The sequence below is a fragment of the Cydia strobilella genome, chromosome 22 (assembly GCF_947568885.1).
Source record: "Cydia strobilella chromosome 22, ilCydStro3.1, whole genome shotgun sequence".
NCBI classification, from domain to species: domain Eukaryota; kingdom Metazoa; phylum Arthropoda; class Insecta; order Lepidoptera; family Tortricidae; genus Cydia; species Cydia strobilella.
In genome coordinates, this window is record NC_086062.1 from 10,260,950 (window position 1) to 10,282,278 (window position 21,329).

Below are 21,329 nucleotides of genomic sequence, written 5' to 3' on the forward strand. Positions count from 1 at the left end.
CTATTTCTTTATTATTCATTATTGTAGGTTACCACAAGATGCCGATATTAAAAATAAATGGGTCAATGCTACTGGGCAAGAAAATTAGTTTCCGCAAAAATATAGCACCATTTGCTAGGAGCATTTCTTAGAGAAAGATTTCTGGGGATAAAATTGCCATACATCTCATCTAGCGTCCACACGCCTAAAACTTAGTTACTAATTTAGTAATTATTAGTGACATTCGGGCTCACTTAATTAATAAAAAGTGTTCCGTACCACGCAAACTAGCGTGAAGTATTGGAATTTTGCCGCCCCCCTTCCTGATTTGATAGGTCACAATCTTACAATCAAATCAAGTGGGATCGATGAGCCAGTTTCATGTATGCTTTCACACCATACAATTAATTTGACAATTTAATCAGGTTGTCCCGTCTAGGTTGGCCTTAAATGATGCTACAAGTAAATATATTGTTAAAGACGAATACTTACCTATGTAAGTAATTGCAGATTTGTGATCACAAAATAACAGCAATACCGAGTTAATAGACCTTTAAAGAACTATGATTTTATCTGTTTGACTTTAAGATATATTTAATGTTCACATTAACAACCTAGTTGGTCAATTAATAAGAAACAAATTTCTAGTTAGATATTTGTTGTACTGTACTACATATTATTTTTCATACAATCACGATTATCACTACCTATATTATAATCATAAATAAAGTATCATCTAATTGTGTTAAAACATACGGTAATGAAATATCAATACCTAACTGAACACACAAATATCGATAAAACACTCCGATTACACTGTCCCCTCCCTATATCGTCGAATGGAAAGAAGTTCCAACGGTTAGCTACTCGCAGGCGTGTAGAGGTCTCGAAAACACCAGTGTAACGTGACCGTGAGATCCGTAACAAACCATGCGTAATTAGACCTTACTTATACTGGTTTTTTAGCCCTTTTCTCGCCTGTAATAAGTAAGTGATTTTAAAATTATATAAAATAACGCCATCTGGTGTTGAGTAGTTGTATTAGGTGAACGTTGTGCGAGCTTTTGTGAGATGAATGAGATAATGAAAGAGTCGTATGTCATATAGCTTTGACATTATGATTTAAACCGTCACTCATGTAGCCTACAGTTGATATTCGTTCGAGAAATGTCCACCGGTAATAACTTTTTGGTATGGAAAGTTGCTACGAATCAGAGCAATTTTGTAAGTGTGTGACGTATTTTAACGTGGCTATGAATGTGTGAGTTTAGCGACACTGGTTTTCATACTAAATAGGAGTCATTTCACATCCACTAGTTTATTAATTCGTGTTGTTCTCTCTGACTTGTGTGGTTCGTACATGTTTGATTTTTACGAATAAAATGTTTTTCTGTTAATATAGGTATTACGAGTATGTTACGTAATATTTTGTCGCTATAACCTTAATGGTTATGCGATATTTACCAAGAAAACCGTCTTTTTTAAGCGCCCTGAGAGGTTTCCGGAGTTTTCGGCTACGCTCATGCTTTTCAGTTTAGCGTAATGAGGTATGTGTTGATGTAATCTTAATGGCTGTTTTTATCAGTGCGTACAAATCCTGTGGGTTTTCGTATTTCACGCTCTTATCATCTCACCCACGTTTAACTGCCACTTAGTTTTCTAGATATCAAGGCTCAAGGGAGTCTAGGGTTCGATTGGCAACTAATCCCATCATGAATCGGCGTAGGTTTTTACGAAAGCGACTCCCGAACTTCCAACCTAGAGAGAAAACTAGGCCTCAATTTGAATATGAGGCCATATTCGTTCAGCGAAAATCAATAGTTTCGGAGAAATCATTTATTTCGAGAAATTATCGTCTAGAAATAGTCTACAGATATATTGGTTAGAGTGAGATGCACTGTGAGTGAGCGTAAGCGCATAAGCGTAAGGATAAAATTTATCCGAAACTACGCATTTTGCGCACGCAATAATAACCCGGCGGCATATTACTGTCATATTAGCGTCCTGGTGAAATATTCAAGGGAGTTATTATTTCTCACAAATAAGACCAGTTTAACCGTGATCTCTGGCCCCGTACAGTTATTACGGTGTTCGAGTTCAGAGCATGGTAAGCATGAGTTTTGGTAAGCCCAGGAGACGCTAGCAGGCTCAGTTTTGCGAGAAGTTATTAACGTGTTGCTTATATACGGAGTCACAAATATGTTCACTAGGGTGGATCACTCGTGTATGGAAAAGAAAAAGTATTAGTTATCCTTCGGGCACAGTTATAAAAAACCGGCCAAGTGTGAGTCGGACTTGCGCACCGAGGGTTCCGTACTTTTTAGTATTTGTTGTTATAGCGGCAACAGAAATACATCATCTCTGAACATTTTAACTAGAATACGTCTAGCTATTACGGTTCATGAGATACAGCCTGGTGACAGACAAGACGGACAGCGGAGTCTTAGTAATAGGGTCCCGTATTTACCCTTTGGGTACGGAACCCTAAAAAGTAGCGTAATAATGCCAATTAACTGTATTTATGATACCAAATCATAAATGATTAAAAAAACAATTCAACCAGCAAACATGAGGAAACAATATTCAATACTTGCATGAAATTACTTTACCACTCTTGTTGATAAAATGTCAGAAATTTGAATCTAACAAGAGTATTTCGTCACTATTGACATATAAAAAACCGACCCTTATTTGATGCAACTAGAAATGTAGCTGTAATTAAAAAACAAACTTAATTTTTGTTGTTTGGGTTGTTTAGTAATTAAATGGGTTAATAAGAATACCGAGTGTAAAGTCAATGTTTGGTCATCGACTTAAATTCTAATACCATTAAAAATATTTTGATTACAGGGACCAATAATAATATCAAATTGGCTGGAATCAATATGTTTAATAAGGCCCAGGCCAGACAATATTCAGCCAACATCGACAATAGCCAGCTGGGCGATATTAAAATGCAAATTCCTTGAATTAATCTGCTAGATAATTCAACTATACTTCTTTTTTCCTGAAGATAGCTTTGTTTGTTGCATAAAACATTAGTCTAGATTAGATAACTATACTATCCATACTTCCTTTTTTTAAGATAGGAAAATTACTTTCCGATTTTTTTTTAAATTATTTATTCTATATTAAAATCTTACATTACATCAGACAGAAAAGTGCCATGAAACCCTATCGGGTTTGTATCGACACTGCATTCGTGGATACATTTTACATTTAAACATTGTTGTGGTACATAGGAAAAATAAAAATTATATAAAGTTAAAAGTGAGATTACCTAATTACAATAAGAGTTATCGGCGGGTAAAACAAAATATCTCCCACTCAAGTACACAACCGGCCGTGCCGTGAATTCCTTATCGCTGGGCGATTTACGTGTCCAGAAAGTCGTAAGCGGCTCAGGTTTTCCTAAGCGTACGCCTACGTTTATTTATTTTAGCCATCCCAGGAAAATTTTAAATTTAGGATTTTAAATAAACACAGTATACACGTATAATATGTGTAACGTTTTTTAATGAATTTTTGTTTATTTATAAATAATTCAAAGCGTGAAAATATGTTTATTCTTATTTTTAGAATTTTCTGTCTTTTCACAGTAAGAAAACAGCCCTATTTCAGTGGTCTGTCAGTTAAGCTTCACCCTGTGCACAAGGCAGGTCTGGGTGGTCTATTTCAGTCGCGCGCGCCGCTGACATGTCTGTCGTGCTCTACGCGATCAAATATTAATGTAGAATCTTCAAACTCTGCTGTAATAACAATGTGTAGTGTACTATGATACCTACCATTATATCATTGAATTCCTAGGCAAATCGTGAAAAGTGAAAATCATTGTCTCGTTCTGTGAGTCGATGAAGCCCCGCCACGCGGGGCTCCTATTTCTGAACAGTTTGCCCTTCGGGCATCTAAGGCAACCTAACGGACATATCCTGCCTGTCTATTGCATGGTTTAATGTGACTACCGTTAACTTGAAACATTACACTGGAAGAGATCGCTCTTCAGCGATAAGACCGCCTGTTGTCTACCTCTATGTTTAATCAATTGTTTCTGTAAGTTGTATCTTTTACTGAGGTGTGCCAATAAAGAGTATTCTATCTATCTACCTATCTACACAGGAACTTTACGATCGGGCTGATATTACGATCGGCCGCCGACATATACACCGATGTTGTCAAGTTAGGCCTTGTTCTCAACTAGCGACATGCCGCAGGGATTATGCTTGTCATTAGCGAGCTAGTGCTAACATCTAATATTAATTTGTATTCAGGCCTTGAACCGCAAGACGGATTATTGGTTTCATGAAGGATATAATTCAACTTGCCTTTGTCGTGTGGCTTATATTAGTTACATAATATCATGTGCCTACATACTAAAACTAAGTCTTCAATATACAGTAATATATCGAGGTACTGTGTATGTTAAACATATTAATTTACAACATAGACAGTTTTAATAACAAAACTTCCGTGAGACACAGACATATTAAAGTCATTAATAACGGGTCACTCACGTATTTTAAGTCGAAAACGCTCGACATGTTTCACTCCGTACCGAAGAGCGTCGTCAGGATGTTTCAGGATAGGTTCAGGGCGTTTTCGACTTAAAATACGTGAGTGACCCGTTATTAATGAGTTTAATATGTCTGTGTCTCATGAAAGTTTTGTTATTAAAACTGTGTATGTTGTAAATAGAAGTAATGTTCTTTGTATTAAACCGCTGGTTACCCGCTAACTCCTCACGCAATACTATTTAATGCTATACAAGATAACCATAGCCCGGTTTTTCGGGGACTAAAACGTGCCGCTAGTGATTAATAAAATATCGACTAAGTGTCATCGATATCTAATATAGAAAGTAAATTCTAAATCATAAAAACAACAGAACTGTTACTCTTCATTGAAATAAACGTTATTACTTATTGATTGCGTTAGTCCTTTTATTATCAATTTGCAAACCTGTTTTATTTATTCCTATTGTCTTGCAACGGTTTTAAGCATTAATGTATGCATGAGTTCACTGCAAGTGCAACTAAACACAAGTGAAAGGGAACTGAAGGTCTAGGAGTGGTTTTAGCTCTAGAAGTCTAGACTAGTGGAATGCCTAGTTCTATGTCGTACGGCTGCGATCGTGGCCCAAAATGGTCCCGCCGGAAGATCAGCGCTGACTTTCGGGTCAGCATTATGCTGAGGCGAGACCATTTTCGTGGTAAACTTTTACTTCTGTATGTAATTTTAGTTTTAAGTTTATCACGAATAAAACATTTGATTCTTGATTCTATAGTCAAGTTAAAGGCTTTTGTACTAACATCAACACGATTGACTGAACATAGAGTTTTGAATGATTCACGGTTAGTTTCACTAGACTTATATTGACCGGGATATAGACCGTGATTACCTTTTGTATAATTTATGAGCTCCCGATATTTCGACGCAGTTACATGCATCATGTTCACGGGTGAATATCGGGAGCTCATAAATTATACAAAAGGTAATCACGGTCTATGTCCCGGTCAATATAAGTCTAGTGACTGAACATAGTCAGATCAAGAATATTGACAAGTTGTGTGTGCTCGTTCACTGAATTGATCGCTCCAAACTATTTAGTACAATCTCACAAATGTACTAGTTCGGCATTTAGTACATTTAGTACAGTCAAGGGCCTAAATATACATATATACATTCCCAAAATTTAAAAAATATGTGTACGCTCTTACACCTTAGACAATAAAGTCGTGTTCACATATTTTTGAGCCATTTGTCTGGATCGATATTTTTGCTTTCGACTGTACAATTTACATTTGTTATCTCGCTTACACCCGCGCAGTTGCAACAGAGTGACGGCTTTGTGCTCTCGCTCATATTAGCCGTGAGCCGTTGGGTTGTCTTCGCACGCGCTCGGGTTTAGTTCGAATGGTTCGATCACTCGGATCTCGGATCGCTTTGCTGTCAATGTCACTCCTCGCTCCCGTTCCGTTTCGCGTGTAGTGTACCAAAATGTACTAAGAGCAGAATAATTAGGGAATAGTTCGGTCTAGTACAACGGAGCGAATAGCGTCTTTTTGATTTTAGTACATATTGTATTGTACATATTTTAGTACATAGTATTATTGTTACCTTCATTCTCGGTTGTCGAAAGTAAATATAAATATTTACTAACGTTTACACGTCGCAGTGTATATGCTCTATTAAAACTTCAGGAGTAAACGTGTCAATGGCTCCCCAAAACATAATCTAGTGTACGGAAATACGCGGCCCGAATACCTATTAACAACACACGTTTCTATTTCTAGACCTTAACTCTTTGTTATAAGATTCAAAATTCTTCAAAAATTATTTGTTACGGCATTCGGGTGAAGGTGAAGCATTAAACTTTTAAATGAGTAATTTTAATGCTGTAATTTTCTGTTGTAATTTGTTTTGACGGCTAAGGGTTTTCAGTAAAAATGCGGTCATATTTTTATCCCCTATTATAATCCTCTTGGGATATTATAAATAAGAAAAATGAAAATATGGTTTTTAAGCTCCATTTTCGTTACATTGCGGTATTTTTTCGATCGACTGAATTCATTGTACTCAGTAAGCAATGTATTGAATAATTGAATATTGCATGTAAGTTATTGATCCTTATAAGTAGGACTTTATGTTAGTAGACGTAATATGTTTAACGAGTTCCTGTCATAAAAAGTGAAGAGAAAAAATCGGAGTATTATATTACTATCGAATTATTACATATATACTTTATGAGGTTGTCAGCAAAATACCGATCTGCCTATTCAGGCAAGCCAAGTACTTTTGTTATCAGCAGGTTATTATATAAGTTTGGAAGAATTTCCAAACTTGCAAAATAACCTGCTCAGTTATCTCGAAACAGGCAAGCCGGTGGGAATCGAGTTCTATGAACGCGCCACCGCTCAAGTCAGTCAAGTCATATGACATCAGCCCTTCCTGGCTCCTATTTTACCACGTTGACATTACTTACTTCCAGGCACTTGGACACTTAGAATTTAGGGGGCTCCCCTTCTCCATTGCTAAACAATTCCTAGGTTGCCTAGTCCCCAAGCCCCTTGTGGGGGCGCCTATTAGGCGGAAATCCGGCCCTGGCCAGGCGGGCCGTACGCATATTTGCCTCCGATTTTTTTTTAAATAAAGCAGCTATTCAATGTCGGTCAAGAGTCGCATGACATCATTCTGCCCATAGTTGTGTTGAAGGTTGACGATTCACATGTATTGTTCGGTCCAAGCTTGTCTGTGACAATTTAGTTAGATATGGGTACCTAAGTAAGTGGATTTAGCAAATAGGGATGATGACACATGTCGAAATTTATAATACAATCTGTTTAAGTGAGTAGAAAGTTTTATAATAAAGTGGATATAAAAATTTATTGAAACGATTACAAAATACTAGGCTTCAAAATCAACAATTTTTTTTTGTCTTCCAAACTACTGAACGTAATTCAACGTATTGGTATCATTCGATCGCTTACGTTTTAATAATAGATTAATTGTATGACAATTGCATAAATAAATAGATACCTATGTATAATTTGGTGAGAATTTTGGCTATAGCTCTAAATTGGACATTTCATAGCATAAATATGGAACAACCAATTTAGCTAGGACCATAAATGTCGTAACAATCGCGGAGCGTGATGTTACAAAAAAATGAGACCCATTTCTGAATTGTGTGATGCATTCATGCAATTGGTCCCTTATAGACATTTGATCCCCAAAAAACAGGATCGATTAAGACCATATTGAGACCATTAACAAAATTGGTTGCTAAGCCGCCTAACTTCCTGTCTAATTGTTCGTTGACTTTAATGATCTAAATTATGCCTATACCACCCAAACTCATGGTTTTTAATTTTTTCATGATATGATATTTTCCTTGCATGATTGTGACATAGATAATTCTAATAAACCTTTCCTTTCTTCCAGGTACTTAAATATCCGATAAGGAGTAGTAAGTTTGGAGAGTCCTCCAGCCTCCAGCCCACTCACAAACAAATTGGACTTTTTTAATTTCACGAAAGGAGTTCGCCTTGAAACAGTCGGAACTCGTAATTAAGTTGTTGTCGAAATGTTCACGTAGGTATTGTTTGTTTCGTATTTTTTTCTCCAAGTTTTTTTTGTAAAATAGAATTTCCTTTCAATCCACTTATGCCTAGTATGAAAACTAATTTTCATAAGCGAAAAAATACTGCTTCTAAAAGAACCACAAACACAACCTAAGTAGGATTGAAATAAAATAATATAAAATAAAACAAAGGGTGGTCCAGAAATAGGTCGCTTTATATAATAAGCCAGTTAACAGCATTCCAGCGCTGAAGCGAATCTGGAAGCAGATTTCTAAGGCACATAATACATCTAGAAAATCACTTTTCAATCGATTCCGCTCCAAGATACTGAAATGTGCTAAACAAGGTCCTGTTGGGTTGTAATTTCTTTAGCATATTTACTGTAAATAAAAGTAAAACTGAATACGTGATTAAATTTTTGCACATTATTTTTATTACGTAGCTATTTACAAACGGCCTCTATCTCTGGACCATCCTTTATATACATACCTAATTAAGGTATTGCGTTATAAATTTAAATGTATAATGACATACATACATACATTTCCTTACATAAATTCCTTCGAGTCATACCTTGGCAACGCAAATCGCATTTTGCATGTTGTTTTGAGTTGTGTTCCTTTCATTCAGGGTGCGAATTTAAGTGTTGATTTATCTCTAGATAAGTGTTAGTTTTAATCCCTGGATCTATTTACTTTTTATTTATTTAAATAATTAAATTGCAATAATCATGAAATAAATACGCAATCTAATCATGACTCCCGTTAGTTTTGTGTATAATGCTCCCTTCTATTTCGGTTGTGGATTCTCTTTTGAATATTATCTACAACAACACTACATAATAATAATCCTCTTTAGGATTGGCAAATATTGGCTCTTGCAAAATAGTTAATTGTAACTCAATTAATTCGAAAGCTCAATTCAATTGACTGTAGGTACCGTATTAGTATTTATTGTTTCAAATGATTAGTAATATTGAATATTAATTTTTTTACTAGCTGAATTAAATTTTAACGTTCCATCAATAGCAAAGTAAACAGCTGATATTATTATGCCTCGGTATAATAACGTAAAATTATTAAGTGGTTAATTAACATAGCCAAAAACTAAACGTACTTTTGTCCTTAGAATAAATACATGTTTGTTAGTTCAGGAATTCAGTGAAATTACTAAATGTATAAATAATACTTTATTGATTCGTTCCCTAACATTTTTATAAATAAAGTGAATTTCCGACCTAAATATTTGAGAATTACATTTGAACCCTTCTGAAGTGTTATCTGTAACATTCTCAAACATTATGGCCATTGATTCTTTCTGCATTTTGGTTCTCCAATATTAATAGCATTTCTTCAAGTCAGTCAATCTGATCAAATATCTTAAATTCTTCTTAAACGAAATCCTTGAAATCTGGAAGAAAATTTTCATTGGAAATTCAGCCATCATCATCATCTACTTTCCGACTAGCGAATTGCCGAAGCCGCTTCCCCCGAAGCCGGCTGCCCCTTGCCCGAAGTTGTTGAAGCCACCGCCGCCCTGCTGGGTTCCGAAGCCGGAGGAACCGCCTGCGGCTCCACCAGATGACTGCTGGGCTGATGTTACCTAGAAATAATAAGGTTTATTAAAAAAAAAAACCTTTTGTGGATTCTATTCCGTGCGTTCCTAACCAAGGGATTGCATCCTGATGCACCTATTGGATGTGTTATCGTTGTACTTATTTTTTTAAGACTTTTGTTTGTACTAGAAAGTTATAAATTCAAATACAAAACAATAGATTCTGGAAGCCGGGAGCTTATAATGACTTTTGAAGAGATTTATAGATGTGTACCAGAGCCTTTGAGATTCTCGCTCCCAGGTACCCAATATAAATCAAATAATCGTAAAATGTTTTCACCTGATGGAAGCTGCTCTGTTGTCCCCCTTGCTGGAATCCTTGCTGCCCACCTCCCGCCGAAGAACCACCTCCGAACCCAGAGCTGCCGCCACCAAACTGCTGACCACCGCCGTACTGGCCGCCACCGACAGCACCCATGCCCATCCCGCCACCGACAGCACCCATGCCTAGCCCGCCACCGACAGCACCCATGCCTAGCCCGCCGCCTATGGGCATGCCCATGCCCATGCCCATGCCGCCGCCGTAGATGGGGCCGTAGGGCACGGCTGAGACGGCCACTGCGCAGGCTACGGTGAGCAGCTGAAATAAACAACGAAAATTGAGAATAGAACGATATAAGTTGTAGTAAGTTGAAAATTAGGTAGTAGCGACTAAACTTTGATGAGAAACAGTACACCATATTACACTGTACTCCTGTTGAAGCGATTTTAATAACTCATTTCATTATCACAAACATTATAATAAGATTGGTCCCAGGAGAGACCCTTGAGGTACACCAGCTTAAAAGGGTCTAGTTAGGGCTTACAAAATAAAATGTTGTATTTTGTTTTGATGGCAAGAAAATCATACACTTTAATAGTTTATTAATAGAATTCCTTACGCAAACGAATCATAAGCCTAAGCATGGACTAAAAGGTTTATAGAAGTATAATATTTAAGATTTCTCATAATAAATCAGGATGTAAAAGTTTCTCAAAATCGTCAAAAGTCTTGTAACTTCTAGGTTGTTTGATTATTCAAGGGAAGATCGGGAAGTAATTTCTTGGGTCAGTTAAATATAAGTGTAACTTACCAGGAACTTCATGATTCTCTTTTGGCAACACACAACGAAATGATGACCTGAACGCATCCGCCTACTCTTTTATAACTATCTCCAGCATTATATAATGACTGCTATTTAACAGTATTAATATCTCTAATTGTTTCTCAGATTTGCCTGCTAATAACTAACACGTTTCCCTTCATTGCTACTTAATTACTTCAATAGACTGGGTATTGTCTAATAGGCTTTAAATGTATTGTTATCTTAACATTATTGCTGGGTTTTTTGTGTTAGTTGGGGATTCCACTAAACCCTATTATTGATTTTGGTATCAAACAAAATTGTTTCCATTACTCATTAACCATTATAGAAAATCGGATCAAGGGATTAACACATTGCTACCCGTAAAATGGTATTTTTAAAATGCATCTATTGAAAACACACAAAAAAACTTGTATTAAAACCGTATTAGTCAATTCGCAGTATTAATCAGTGTGTTGTTTTTCGTATTTTTTGTGAGTAAATGTTGTTATCGTTTTGTGTTGTTTTCTGTGAAGTGAAGTGGTTACTGTAGACATTTTTTTCTTCTTCTTTGTCGTTGTACTCTTTGCAGTCTCGTGGTCAACTGCTGACATTAGTGACATCAGGCACAGATGTTACTTGCCGTACGATTTCTCGCCATTTTCCGCGGTTGGAGGTCATTCTGGCATATGCTTTCAGGGGCCCTTCCATGGCAGATTTGATTTGGTCAGTCCATCGCATAGGTGGCCTTTTACGCGGTCTTGTTCCGCTTGCTCTATCCTGCACCACTAGACGCTCTATGGAGTCATTGTTTAGCCTTGGGACGTTGGGACCGAAGAAACTTTTTAGTCTGTACATAATGTATTGTATTTTCCTTATAGAAAAGTGCTTTAAATTCGTTTCAAAAAATATTGTATGTCGTTAAATCATTAATACGTACGGAAAAAAGCAATAACGGTCCATTTCTCTTATTTATGTGATTTTTAAAGGAGTCCTTTTACACCTGCTAATCCAGGAAATGGGGTAAATTAACTCCGTTTAGGGGATAATTTCGCCTTTTACACGTTTTTTTGGATTCATATTATATTCATTTTATTGGTAGTATTTAATTACATGTCAACATTAAGATAAAATATATAATATTGTCTTCGGTTACCGCGATAGTTACTCATGAAATAAAACTATGAAAACGGATTATATCGCGTATATTGAATTTATAATACATCCCGACGTTTCGAACCCTTTACAGCGTTCGTGGTCAACGGGTGACTGAGGAAAAATTACAAAGTGCAAAAATACCCACATACTAAAATAATGAACAATCATAGACTACAAACTTTAAGGCTGGGGTTGTACATGCAAAATCGGTTCATCGGTTTATACACTACAATTATATTCAAGTAAAGATATATATATACGCGATAAAAACTACGCCGGCTCCAACCCTACACCAAAATATACACCCTACCCTAAAATATATTACAAATAGCATTGTTATTATTAGAGTATCTTACAACTATGTTCTAGAGAATAACTCCCTATGGTCGTAAAACGCCTGCTCGAGAAGCCATTTTTTGAGCTTAGTCTTGAATATTCTCTCTGCGTTATGTACTTGTTCTGTGCAATAAAGTGTCTTACTACTTACTCCTACTGCACTATGTTGTTTTTTTTTAAAACAACAATACAGTATGTACTACGGCACATGAATATATAAATTACTTATCTCTTATATCTGTTGTAAAATGGTCGGTCATTTTCTTTCTCTAAAAAAATATTTTATTTACGATCAATAAAAATTAGTTATCTGTTTTATTGTATACTAAACAACTAAATTAAAGATAATTAGGATTTGTGTACACACAGACTAGTCAATTTAGAAGATAGATTACATATTTTTTCTGCAAACTATTTTTTGTGAAAAAACGTTTTTTATTAAATTACTTCAATTAAAGTCAAAATCGATGTTTTACTATCTGCTTGGGGTGTACACAAAGTCAAATGTACTTTATTTTGCATCAAACGGGATATGTTCCAACTTCCAAGTTTTAATTGTAAAATAAATATAAAAAATAGTATAGATCTATTTATAGTACGAATAATTAGAAGGGCTAACTTTTAATAGAAATAAAGAACAATGGGTGGGTGAAGTATATGATTCTGTACGTACTTACGTAGGTACAGCGTATAGGTTCGAATTTTTTGTGTGCCTGTATTCATTCTAGCATGCCAATTTATGTGTTTACACTTTATTTAAAGTAAATGGGTACACATTTTTTATGTGGAATATTTTACCTGTGTCTTATAGGTTAGAATATTTTACATTCCTGCATTCATTTTAGTCTGCGAATTTTGAATTATTTTGTTCGAACAAATTGTTTGATTTGAAATTCGGTCTATCTATTATATCTGATATCGATTAAGGTTACCTACTGTTATATCGGTACCACAGCAACACTGAATATATTCCTACAGCAGAAGGACATTGTTTTTTAAGTAATCTGATATGTTTTTGTGTATTATAATTTATAACAGATAAGAGTGGCTCTATAATTGTTAAATGTGTATCTGCCCGCGCCGAAAACAACAGACTTTTTCATATATTGTGCGCGTATCTTCTCCAGTTGGTTTAATGCTCTAAGCTTCACCGTCATTTTTTTTAAATACCACGACGGTGGCAAACAAGCATACGGCCCGCCCGATGGTAAGCAGTCACCGTAGCCTATGGACGCCTGCAACACCAGAGATATTACATGCGCGTTGCCGACCCTTTAAAAAAGTCATCATCATCATAAGCTTATGCGTAATAAAATGTATAACAATTAAAAGCCTGTTACTTCTTTTTTAGACTAAATTACCAGAAAACTATTTGTGATTTCACGGTCAAGAACGCCGTGGTAATTTTGGTCGAGTTTGCTTATTATGGTTGTAGTATCTGATGGTTTCGCATGTGGTTACCTCATGTCAGTTGTTTATTTTATTAAATTTATGGTGTTTGCTAGGAACTCCGCTTGTACAGTCGCCATCAGATATATCGGAGCGGCCGTGGTGCTCACAAATATCTGAACACGCCTCTATTGTAATGGCGCTAGAGTGCGTGTTCAGATGTTTCTCAGGACCTCGGCTCTGATAAAATAAATTGTATAGCAACATGCGTCAACGTCTTATTGAGCAGCGGTGTGACCGACTATAATGTTATCAGTTTTGAGAATAATTTTATTAACACATGCTTATAAAAGTGCAGTTTTCCTTAAAATGACTCATTCTTGGGATATCAATTATCCGTAATTTTAAACACATCGCTGATTTAATAAATGGGTGCCTCCAGTTAGCCATAGGGCTATTTATGCAAGAATATAAATGTAAATGAGTAAATAAAGTTTAAAGCTCCAAGTGCAGCACCCTGTAAATGCAATTACAACAAGAATGCAAGTATTAATGTTCAAACAAAACAGAAATCTCTCGTTAATTTTAACTGTTTTATTAATTTCGTGTAAATTAAGTTTTGTGTTTATTAGGGTTTTCTTTATTATTGCTTACAGCGTTGGCTATTATTTTTGTCTTTAAAACTAAATATCAAACTACTTTTTAGGGTTCCGTACCCAAAGGGTAAAAATGGGACCCTATTACTAAGACTCCTCCGTCCGTCTGTCTGTCACAAGGCTGTATCTCATGAACCGTGATAGCTAGACAGTTAAAATTTTTACAGATGATGTGTTTCTGTTGCCGCTATAACAAATTCTAAAAAGTACGGAACCCTCGGTGGGCGAGTCCGACTTATACCTATTTTTAATAAGTCAATACCAAAATGATAAAAGCAATTGCACACAACTGTTATTTAAACCGATTTCCTGTGACACGGCACCATAACGAAGTGTTCACCTCGTTAGAGCAAAGTGGATTTCCCCTGATAAACAAGCTGCAAGACTGTCTCGGGATTCTCGGAATTTCCAGGATTCGATTAGTGCTGTTTCCGATACTCAAGTCGGAGAACGCTAGGGTTTAAAAAGCGAGAGGAAAACTTTTATCTCGACTTTTTCAATAAAAACTAAAACAACTAACTCTCGCGCAAATCATGTGCTTGGCCTACTGTGTTGCGTCCATAGATCAGCTATCACATACGCAATGCGACGATATGATTGGTGTAGATTTGTAGCCCATCATATACCATACTAAATTTACGGTGGGGAATAAAAAAAAAGTGAGACTGTGACAAGGACAAACAATAACAGCGTTTTCTCTGCTACTCCTACTGAAATATACATAAGACTATCCCGGCCGGCCATTTCCCCCCACCCCTCATGACCGATCCAGTTATACTAGATTCATGGTTGCGTCGCGTTTGTCGAGAGCAAAGATAGATATACTCCGTAATAGATGGATACAGTCTAAAGAAAAAACGTGCCTCGAAAATCAAGAAAATTTGATTCTCGTTCAGAGGGCGCTACTAGTTTTGGGCTACAGTCGTATAGATGGCGTTGACGGTTTCGTTTGTTATTTAACAATTTTAACGCATATCAGTGAAAGAACATGGGTCAAAATCATCAAAATAATTAATGCAAATAAAAAAAATCATTTATCTATATTTAAATACATTTTATCGTATTTTTACAAATCTTCATTTTTAGTTTTAAAGTGTGTCGACAGATGGCAGTGAATTTACTGGGGTTACAAAATTTACTATGACAGTACCGCTCTAGTATAAGTTACTCTATGGTCGAGAGTCAAGACAATGTCTAATTATTTCTCTTTATTGTACAACCTTCATCTTGATGACTAATTTATGTTGTTGTATGTTATTTAATTTACTCGTGATTTACTCCAACATATTAAGCGAGTAAACTACGTCACGGATAAAAGCCGGTTTGTTGGTTAGCGTGCGGTATTTGGCATTCGCTTTGTTGCGGTTTTGTTAATTACTTATTTGATTGGTTTTAATAATGAATGGATTTTCCTCTCACATAGTTTGAGGGTTAGCATCTCGGTTAGTTTAAAACTCAGAATTGTAATCTGACAAGTTGTATGTCTGTGAAATTTCCTTGGGAAAAAAACCGGACAAGTGCGAGTCGGACTCGCCCACCGAGGGTTCCGTACTTTTTAGTATTTGTTGTTATAGCGGCAACAGGAATACATCATCGGTGAAAATTTCAGCTGTCTATCTATCACGGTTCATGAGATACAACCTGGTGATAGACAGACGAACAGACGAGTCTTAGTAATAGGATCTTGTTTTTACCCTTTCGGTATGGAACCCTAAAGAAAGCTTTAACTCCCTAGGCAGTTATAGCTTTTTTTAGGGGGACAATATAGGCCTTTACAGTACATATGGTGCTACTTTCTCGCACTAGTGTGTAAAAGAGCACTTTTCGTGTATATGTCGAAAGATTAAAGGGCCATATGTACTGTAAAACGTTGTAAGATACCCGTGCGAATAGGTAATTCGCAACTCATGTCGATTTAAAACACTCCCTGCGGTCGTGTTTTAATTTATCGCCACTCGTTTCGAATTTCCTCTTTTTCGCACTTGTATCGTAAATAACTATTTCCCTTCATTACACCTGCATGAAATAAGATCTTTTTCGAGCATGTGTGATGAAAATATCTTTTATCTTTATTAATAAAAGAAAAGTATATAGATACTAAATTAATTACACACATTACAGGTTTACAATAAGCTCGCTAATAAACTAACTCTTCCAGACTTTAATGTACTTCTTATTTTAAATCCTAACCCATAAAACCTAAATTTAATTTCCCATAGAGTGGACACTAAATGAATTTTCTCGAAACTACTGTAATGAAAACTACTTCAAGCCAGTTTAATCCGTTGGTAATAAAGTTTATTACAGCTCTTCGACGTGAAAAGTTTCTATAAAATGGTTTTATACGAAGTTTTTAATTTATTTTAGGGGTTATATTTTTTGCATCCGTGGATTTAAGAGAATAGTTGCTTCGGAAAATGTGGAATGAAGGAATATTTTTGAAATTTTACACGTTCGAATCCATTACGTGAAAACGCTTACTAAATGTGTTGATTTAGTTTTATAGTGAGTTTGCTTTGCTCTTACATATTATTGCAGGGAGATCGTCACAGAGATACTCTCGTATTTGTATAAGTTATACGTACTATGTACGGTGCTCAGATAGCTACAGTCAGAAAGGAAGTTTGATTTCTTCTGCTCTACCGACCTTTTGTAAGTGTAGTATAGTATGAATCTTCTCAAATGATTTTTACGTCTAATATACTAATCTGTTAAACAAAAGCCATTGTTTCTTTTATGCGAGCGGTCGGCCATTGTGTGCTATTGTGCCTGAGCGCGTGCTACTTCGCGTGCTATTGTCAGTTAATGACACAAAATGGCCGACCGCTCGCATAAAAGAAACAATGGCTTTTGTTTAACAGTGTCTTAGACGTAAAAAATATTTGAGAAGATTCATACTATATATCTATGTGTACAATCGCATTTCTATGGAGAAGACCTGATTGACCTTAGGTACCAATTAATAATCTTTTCCTAGGTATGCTTTCTTAAAACTAAAACAATTTTAAGCTGTTCGCCCTTGTTTTATATGTATGTCATATCACCGAAAGTTGCATTTAGCAGTTTTTATTTCGTAGAAAAACTCTTTTCTCTGCAGCTGACGTGTACTTTGACCTTTTTGACAACAGCTTTCTAGAAACATATTAAAAGTGGAAAAATTAACTTATAATTTGTTTCTAAGCTCTGCTTGATACAAAATTAATTTAGCTTCCTAGCCTAGTTGGTACTGACCCTGCCTACGAAGCTGGAGGTCCCGGGTTCAAATCCTAGTAGGGGCTTTTATTTTTGTTTTCTGTGAACTCAATTTATTTTAGTATATAAATAAACTGCTATTATATTGCACACTGCTGTATATCTACAAACTCTGTGATCACTGCCACCCTAACCTCCCCATCTCCTCATGTATCAACCGAAGATGCCAACGTTAGATAACTCGCGCATTTACCTTATTACATCAGAGATAAACCGCACAGATACACTTACAAGCGTATTGATCCAGTTGGTAACTTTGTACGGTAATCCATTTCTGTTTGTATACTGAGGACCTACCGCGAACACCCAAATTCGCAAATTGCGGGCATCTTTCTCTGTAACTCTAATTACACCTTAATTCGAGTAAAAGAGAAAGATGCCTGCAATTTGCGAACCGGTGCTGCTCGCGGTAGGCCTTCTGGCCCAGATACATACATGTTCTCGGCTAGTCAAAGCATTTTCTGAGGTTTTTCCCATTTGTGTTTTTAGATAAAAATCACAAATGTTTAAGAATAATACTAATACTAACGTATGATTTGAACATATTGTGTTTTTTGAAAAACAAATTATAGTCAGCTTCAAATGAATGAAGTATGATACCTTTGGTATGGTGCTTTACGCACACTAGTGTCCCTGACGCAACCCCCCCTTTTAGCATGAAATATGTCCAGGTTGACAGTTTTATAATTTTTTGGGGAAATACTTTTCTCAAAAATAAAAAATAAAACCTTTGGCGATGATATTGCGATTGCGCCACCGCTGCCTTGGTTTGCCCCTCCTCTTTGGGCCTGGTAAGGCAAAGCTAAACGCTCTGTTGCCTACATAGACATAGTATATGCAAGTAGTTATAGACGCGCCACCGAGCGACCGGGGGTAAGAGAAAGAATATTCATATAAAATTCGGGCAGCATAGGATTTTTTCTCTTGCACTCTTATAAATTTCGGTATTCCGCCATCGCCGGAACCTATGATGCCACCCGGTCGGTGATAAGGACAAAGCATGGCACTATTTTCTCTTTCCTCTTCTCGTCTTTCTCTATCAAAGAGTGTCAGGCCCTTGGTTGCCTACGTATTCAGGCGGCCTTCTTTTGACATGCCCAAACCACCTCATCCGACTTTCTTGGAGCTTATCGGCGACGTCTCTCACTCCGAAGCTACCACGGATGTGTTCTTTTCGAATCAAGCCTGGAGAAGTCCTACATCAACCTCGGCATCTACATTTCTACCACATGGATTGTTCTTCATATAGGGACAAATTTCTTTTTGTTAAGTTATTAGAGAATGTGGTGGTGGCTTCAAGATGGCACCAGTTACCGAGAAGATAAAGGAATCCAGACTAAGGTGGTTCGGACATGTGATGCGTAGACCCGAAAACCACGTTGTGAAAAAGTGCCTTTCCATGGCTGCAGCAAAGGGAGGAAGGGGCAGGCCAGTAACTACCTGGCTGACGAATGTCCGGAGAGACATGAAGGAGTTGGGCCTGTCCAGTGACGACGCATATCAGCGAACCAAGTGGCGCCTCAAGATTAGGAAAGCTGACCCCGCGTAACGGGATAAGGCGAGGACAAAGAAGAAGAAGAAGTTATTAGAGAATGATCAGACTTTTGACCCATATGATGCATTACATTTGATGCTCACATGTACACCGAACTATCCCGGACATTGATCTGAGTAATGTAAAGCGAAGTTGGAGCCAGTCGAATCGTAATTAGTTCCCATTAGCGAGTTGGCAACTCATCAATTTCAACTAATTAGCGCAGTTCAACTGAAGGATCAGAGTTGAGCGATTAGTTTACATATTACACTTGTAGTTTTTGGAGGTTTATTAGTTCGAGAACTGAAACAGACTTGGAAACTGCCAGAAATAGTAGTAGGCGTATTTAAAACTTTAACATTTAAATGAACGAACGCGACGCGCACACGAAGCCTCCGTTTCAGCTTAGGCAAAAATGCTTTCGTAAGTACATACAGCTGCATAAGTGCTTACTCACTTTATGAATGAAATTGATTCAAAAAGTCGGTATGCACATTTGCAGCTCGCTGTACATCTTTCCGATTGTCCCAGTCATAAAAGTCTATCAAGCCGTTGATAAATTGACCCTCCGTCATTTATGTTATTAAATATTTTGATTTGTTACTTTTATGTAGTCACACTACTATACCGAAACCGTGGCCGGTGGCCGGGTACCTTAGAGGTCCAGGGAGTTAAATCCGGCCTCCGCCACTGGAGAGATTAGTCACTATTTCTTTATTATGCACGCGCTTTTCGCAGTCCCCGTGACGCGCACGCAGTACGCGCGCCGAGCGCCCACGTCGAGAGCCCTCGAACTTCTAAAGGGTTTAGTTGCCTCGGTCCAGGATGCTGACCTTTTTAATGACAAGTTGTGTCTTTTGTGCTCAAAAATATCCCAATATTTAAATGTTTTTGTTACACGTCCCTAGACTAAGACGGTTGGGAGATATGCCCGAATGTTATTTTATTATGTTTAATTATGTTATTTCTGATGAATTGTTTGTTTTGTTGTGTTTTACTTGTCTTGTGTTGTGTATGAAATGTTTTTTCCCATGTCATGGCGTTTGGCCCCCGCTGTGAGCTGGACATGTTTTTGTAAATAAATAAATAAATAAATTATATGACTGATTTCAGTTTATATTTATATAAATTTTACAAAGGTATAAGGGGGTTAGAGTAGACAGAGTCTATAAAGCTTCATAGCCCGGCCTGTTTTCCTTCGAACGATTTTATTATAGGTAGGTAGGAGGATAATATAACCAAACGGAGAAGCAATTAACAGGCGTTCCCCTCTGTCGAAAATAGTCGGCCAATGGTCATACACAATGTATGGACTGATGTTTATCTGACATGGCTATTTTTACGTTACATACATTTGACGTTCCCCTCCCCCGCAAAAATCGATAGACTTTTTTGTACAGAAAATTACAGACGTGGCGTCTCCGTTTGATTATATCCTCCTAGCTAGAAATCGATAGACGAATATACCCGAAGGCCGTAACGGCGAACTATTACGTGGCAAAAGTTAACTCATTACGGCCTTGCCTGTAACTGCACATACCGTTGCACGCCCGTCAATTTGAATGGCATGGAGCCTTGAACATGCGACTATTGCATTCCATAGTAAAATTAGGAGTGCCGCAGGGTTCTATATTGAACTCATTTCTATTTCTGTAGAGTAGAAAACCTTGATAGAGTTTCAGTTTTAGTAGAGGAGTAGTCTTTAATTCGAATTTTAGAAGGCTAATCAGTTATGGTAGATGTAACAAATTAACATAACCATAAAAGTATCTTTGTGTACATTAATAACATATATGTTACAAAACAAAACGCGTAAAACATAAGATACGGTCCCGTAACTCTGCAAATAAGGTCGGCTCTAATTTTACGAATATGTTGCTAGCGTATTCTTGTTTAGTTAATATGCTTCATGAACAAACAAAATAGACCCAGTATATATTTGTTTGTATTTATATAGTCTTTTATTTCCTTAATAATGTAAGTTACAAAAAACATCCAAATTAAACGTATAGGGATTATCAATCAAGGACCTTGCAGCGAGAGAAGGCCTCCTTCATTTTTCTCCATGTAATAGTTCTGTTGCTTGCCCCGGTCCTCCAGTTACTGCCTGCTATTTTATTTAAACCCAATATAACCCAACGTAACTTTTCCCTGAAACTGTAATCCTCTCATCCTCCGCCAGGTAAAGGCCCGGCAGTAAGTTGGTCCAGAGGGCCTATCGCGAACCACGTTCGACGTGTTGCCTCCCTGTCACACTTACATACGAATT

At 36.9% G+C, this 21,329-nt stretch overlaps 2 protein-coding genes across 2 annotated transcripts in view; one reads left to right on the forward strand and one right to left on the reverse strand.

The window, feature by feature from the left end:
- The window catches only part of LOC134751451 (calsyntenin-1), a 274,101-nt gene that overhangs the window by 70,192 nt on the left and 182,580 nt on the right, over positions 1–21,329 (forward strand). The window lies entirely within an intron of this gene.
- LOC134751499 (acanthoscurrin-1-like) lies at positions 9,232–10,854 on the reverse strand. Its single transcript, XM_063686917.1, has 3 exons — positions 10,745–10,854; positions 9,952–10,251; positions 9,232–9,659 (listed from the first exon to the last, which is right to left on the reverse strand). The coding sequence occupies exons 1-3, from the start codon at positions 10,799–10,801 to the stop codon at positions 9,510–9,512; spliced, it is 507 nt and encodes a 168-aa protein (XP_063542987.1). The 5' UTR covers positions 10,802–10,854; the 3' UTR covers positions 9,232–9,509.

Excerpts from the sequence above, each read along its gene's own strand:
- LOC134751499 (XM_063686917.1), bottom strand. The coding sequence starts at position 10,801 with ATGCGTTCAGGTCATCATTTCGTTGTGTGTTGCCAAAAGAGAATCATG. Across the intron at positions 10,252-10,744 it reads AGAGAATCATGAAGTTCCTG|CTGCTCACCGTAGCCTGCGC; the intron begins GTAAGTTACACT and ends TGTTTATTTCAG. Across the intron at positions 9,660-9,951 it reads AACAGAGCAGCTTCCATCAG|GTAACATCAGCCCAGCAGTC; the intron begins GTGAAAACATTT and ends TATTATTTCTAG.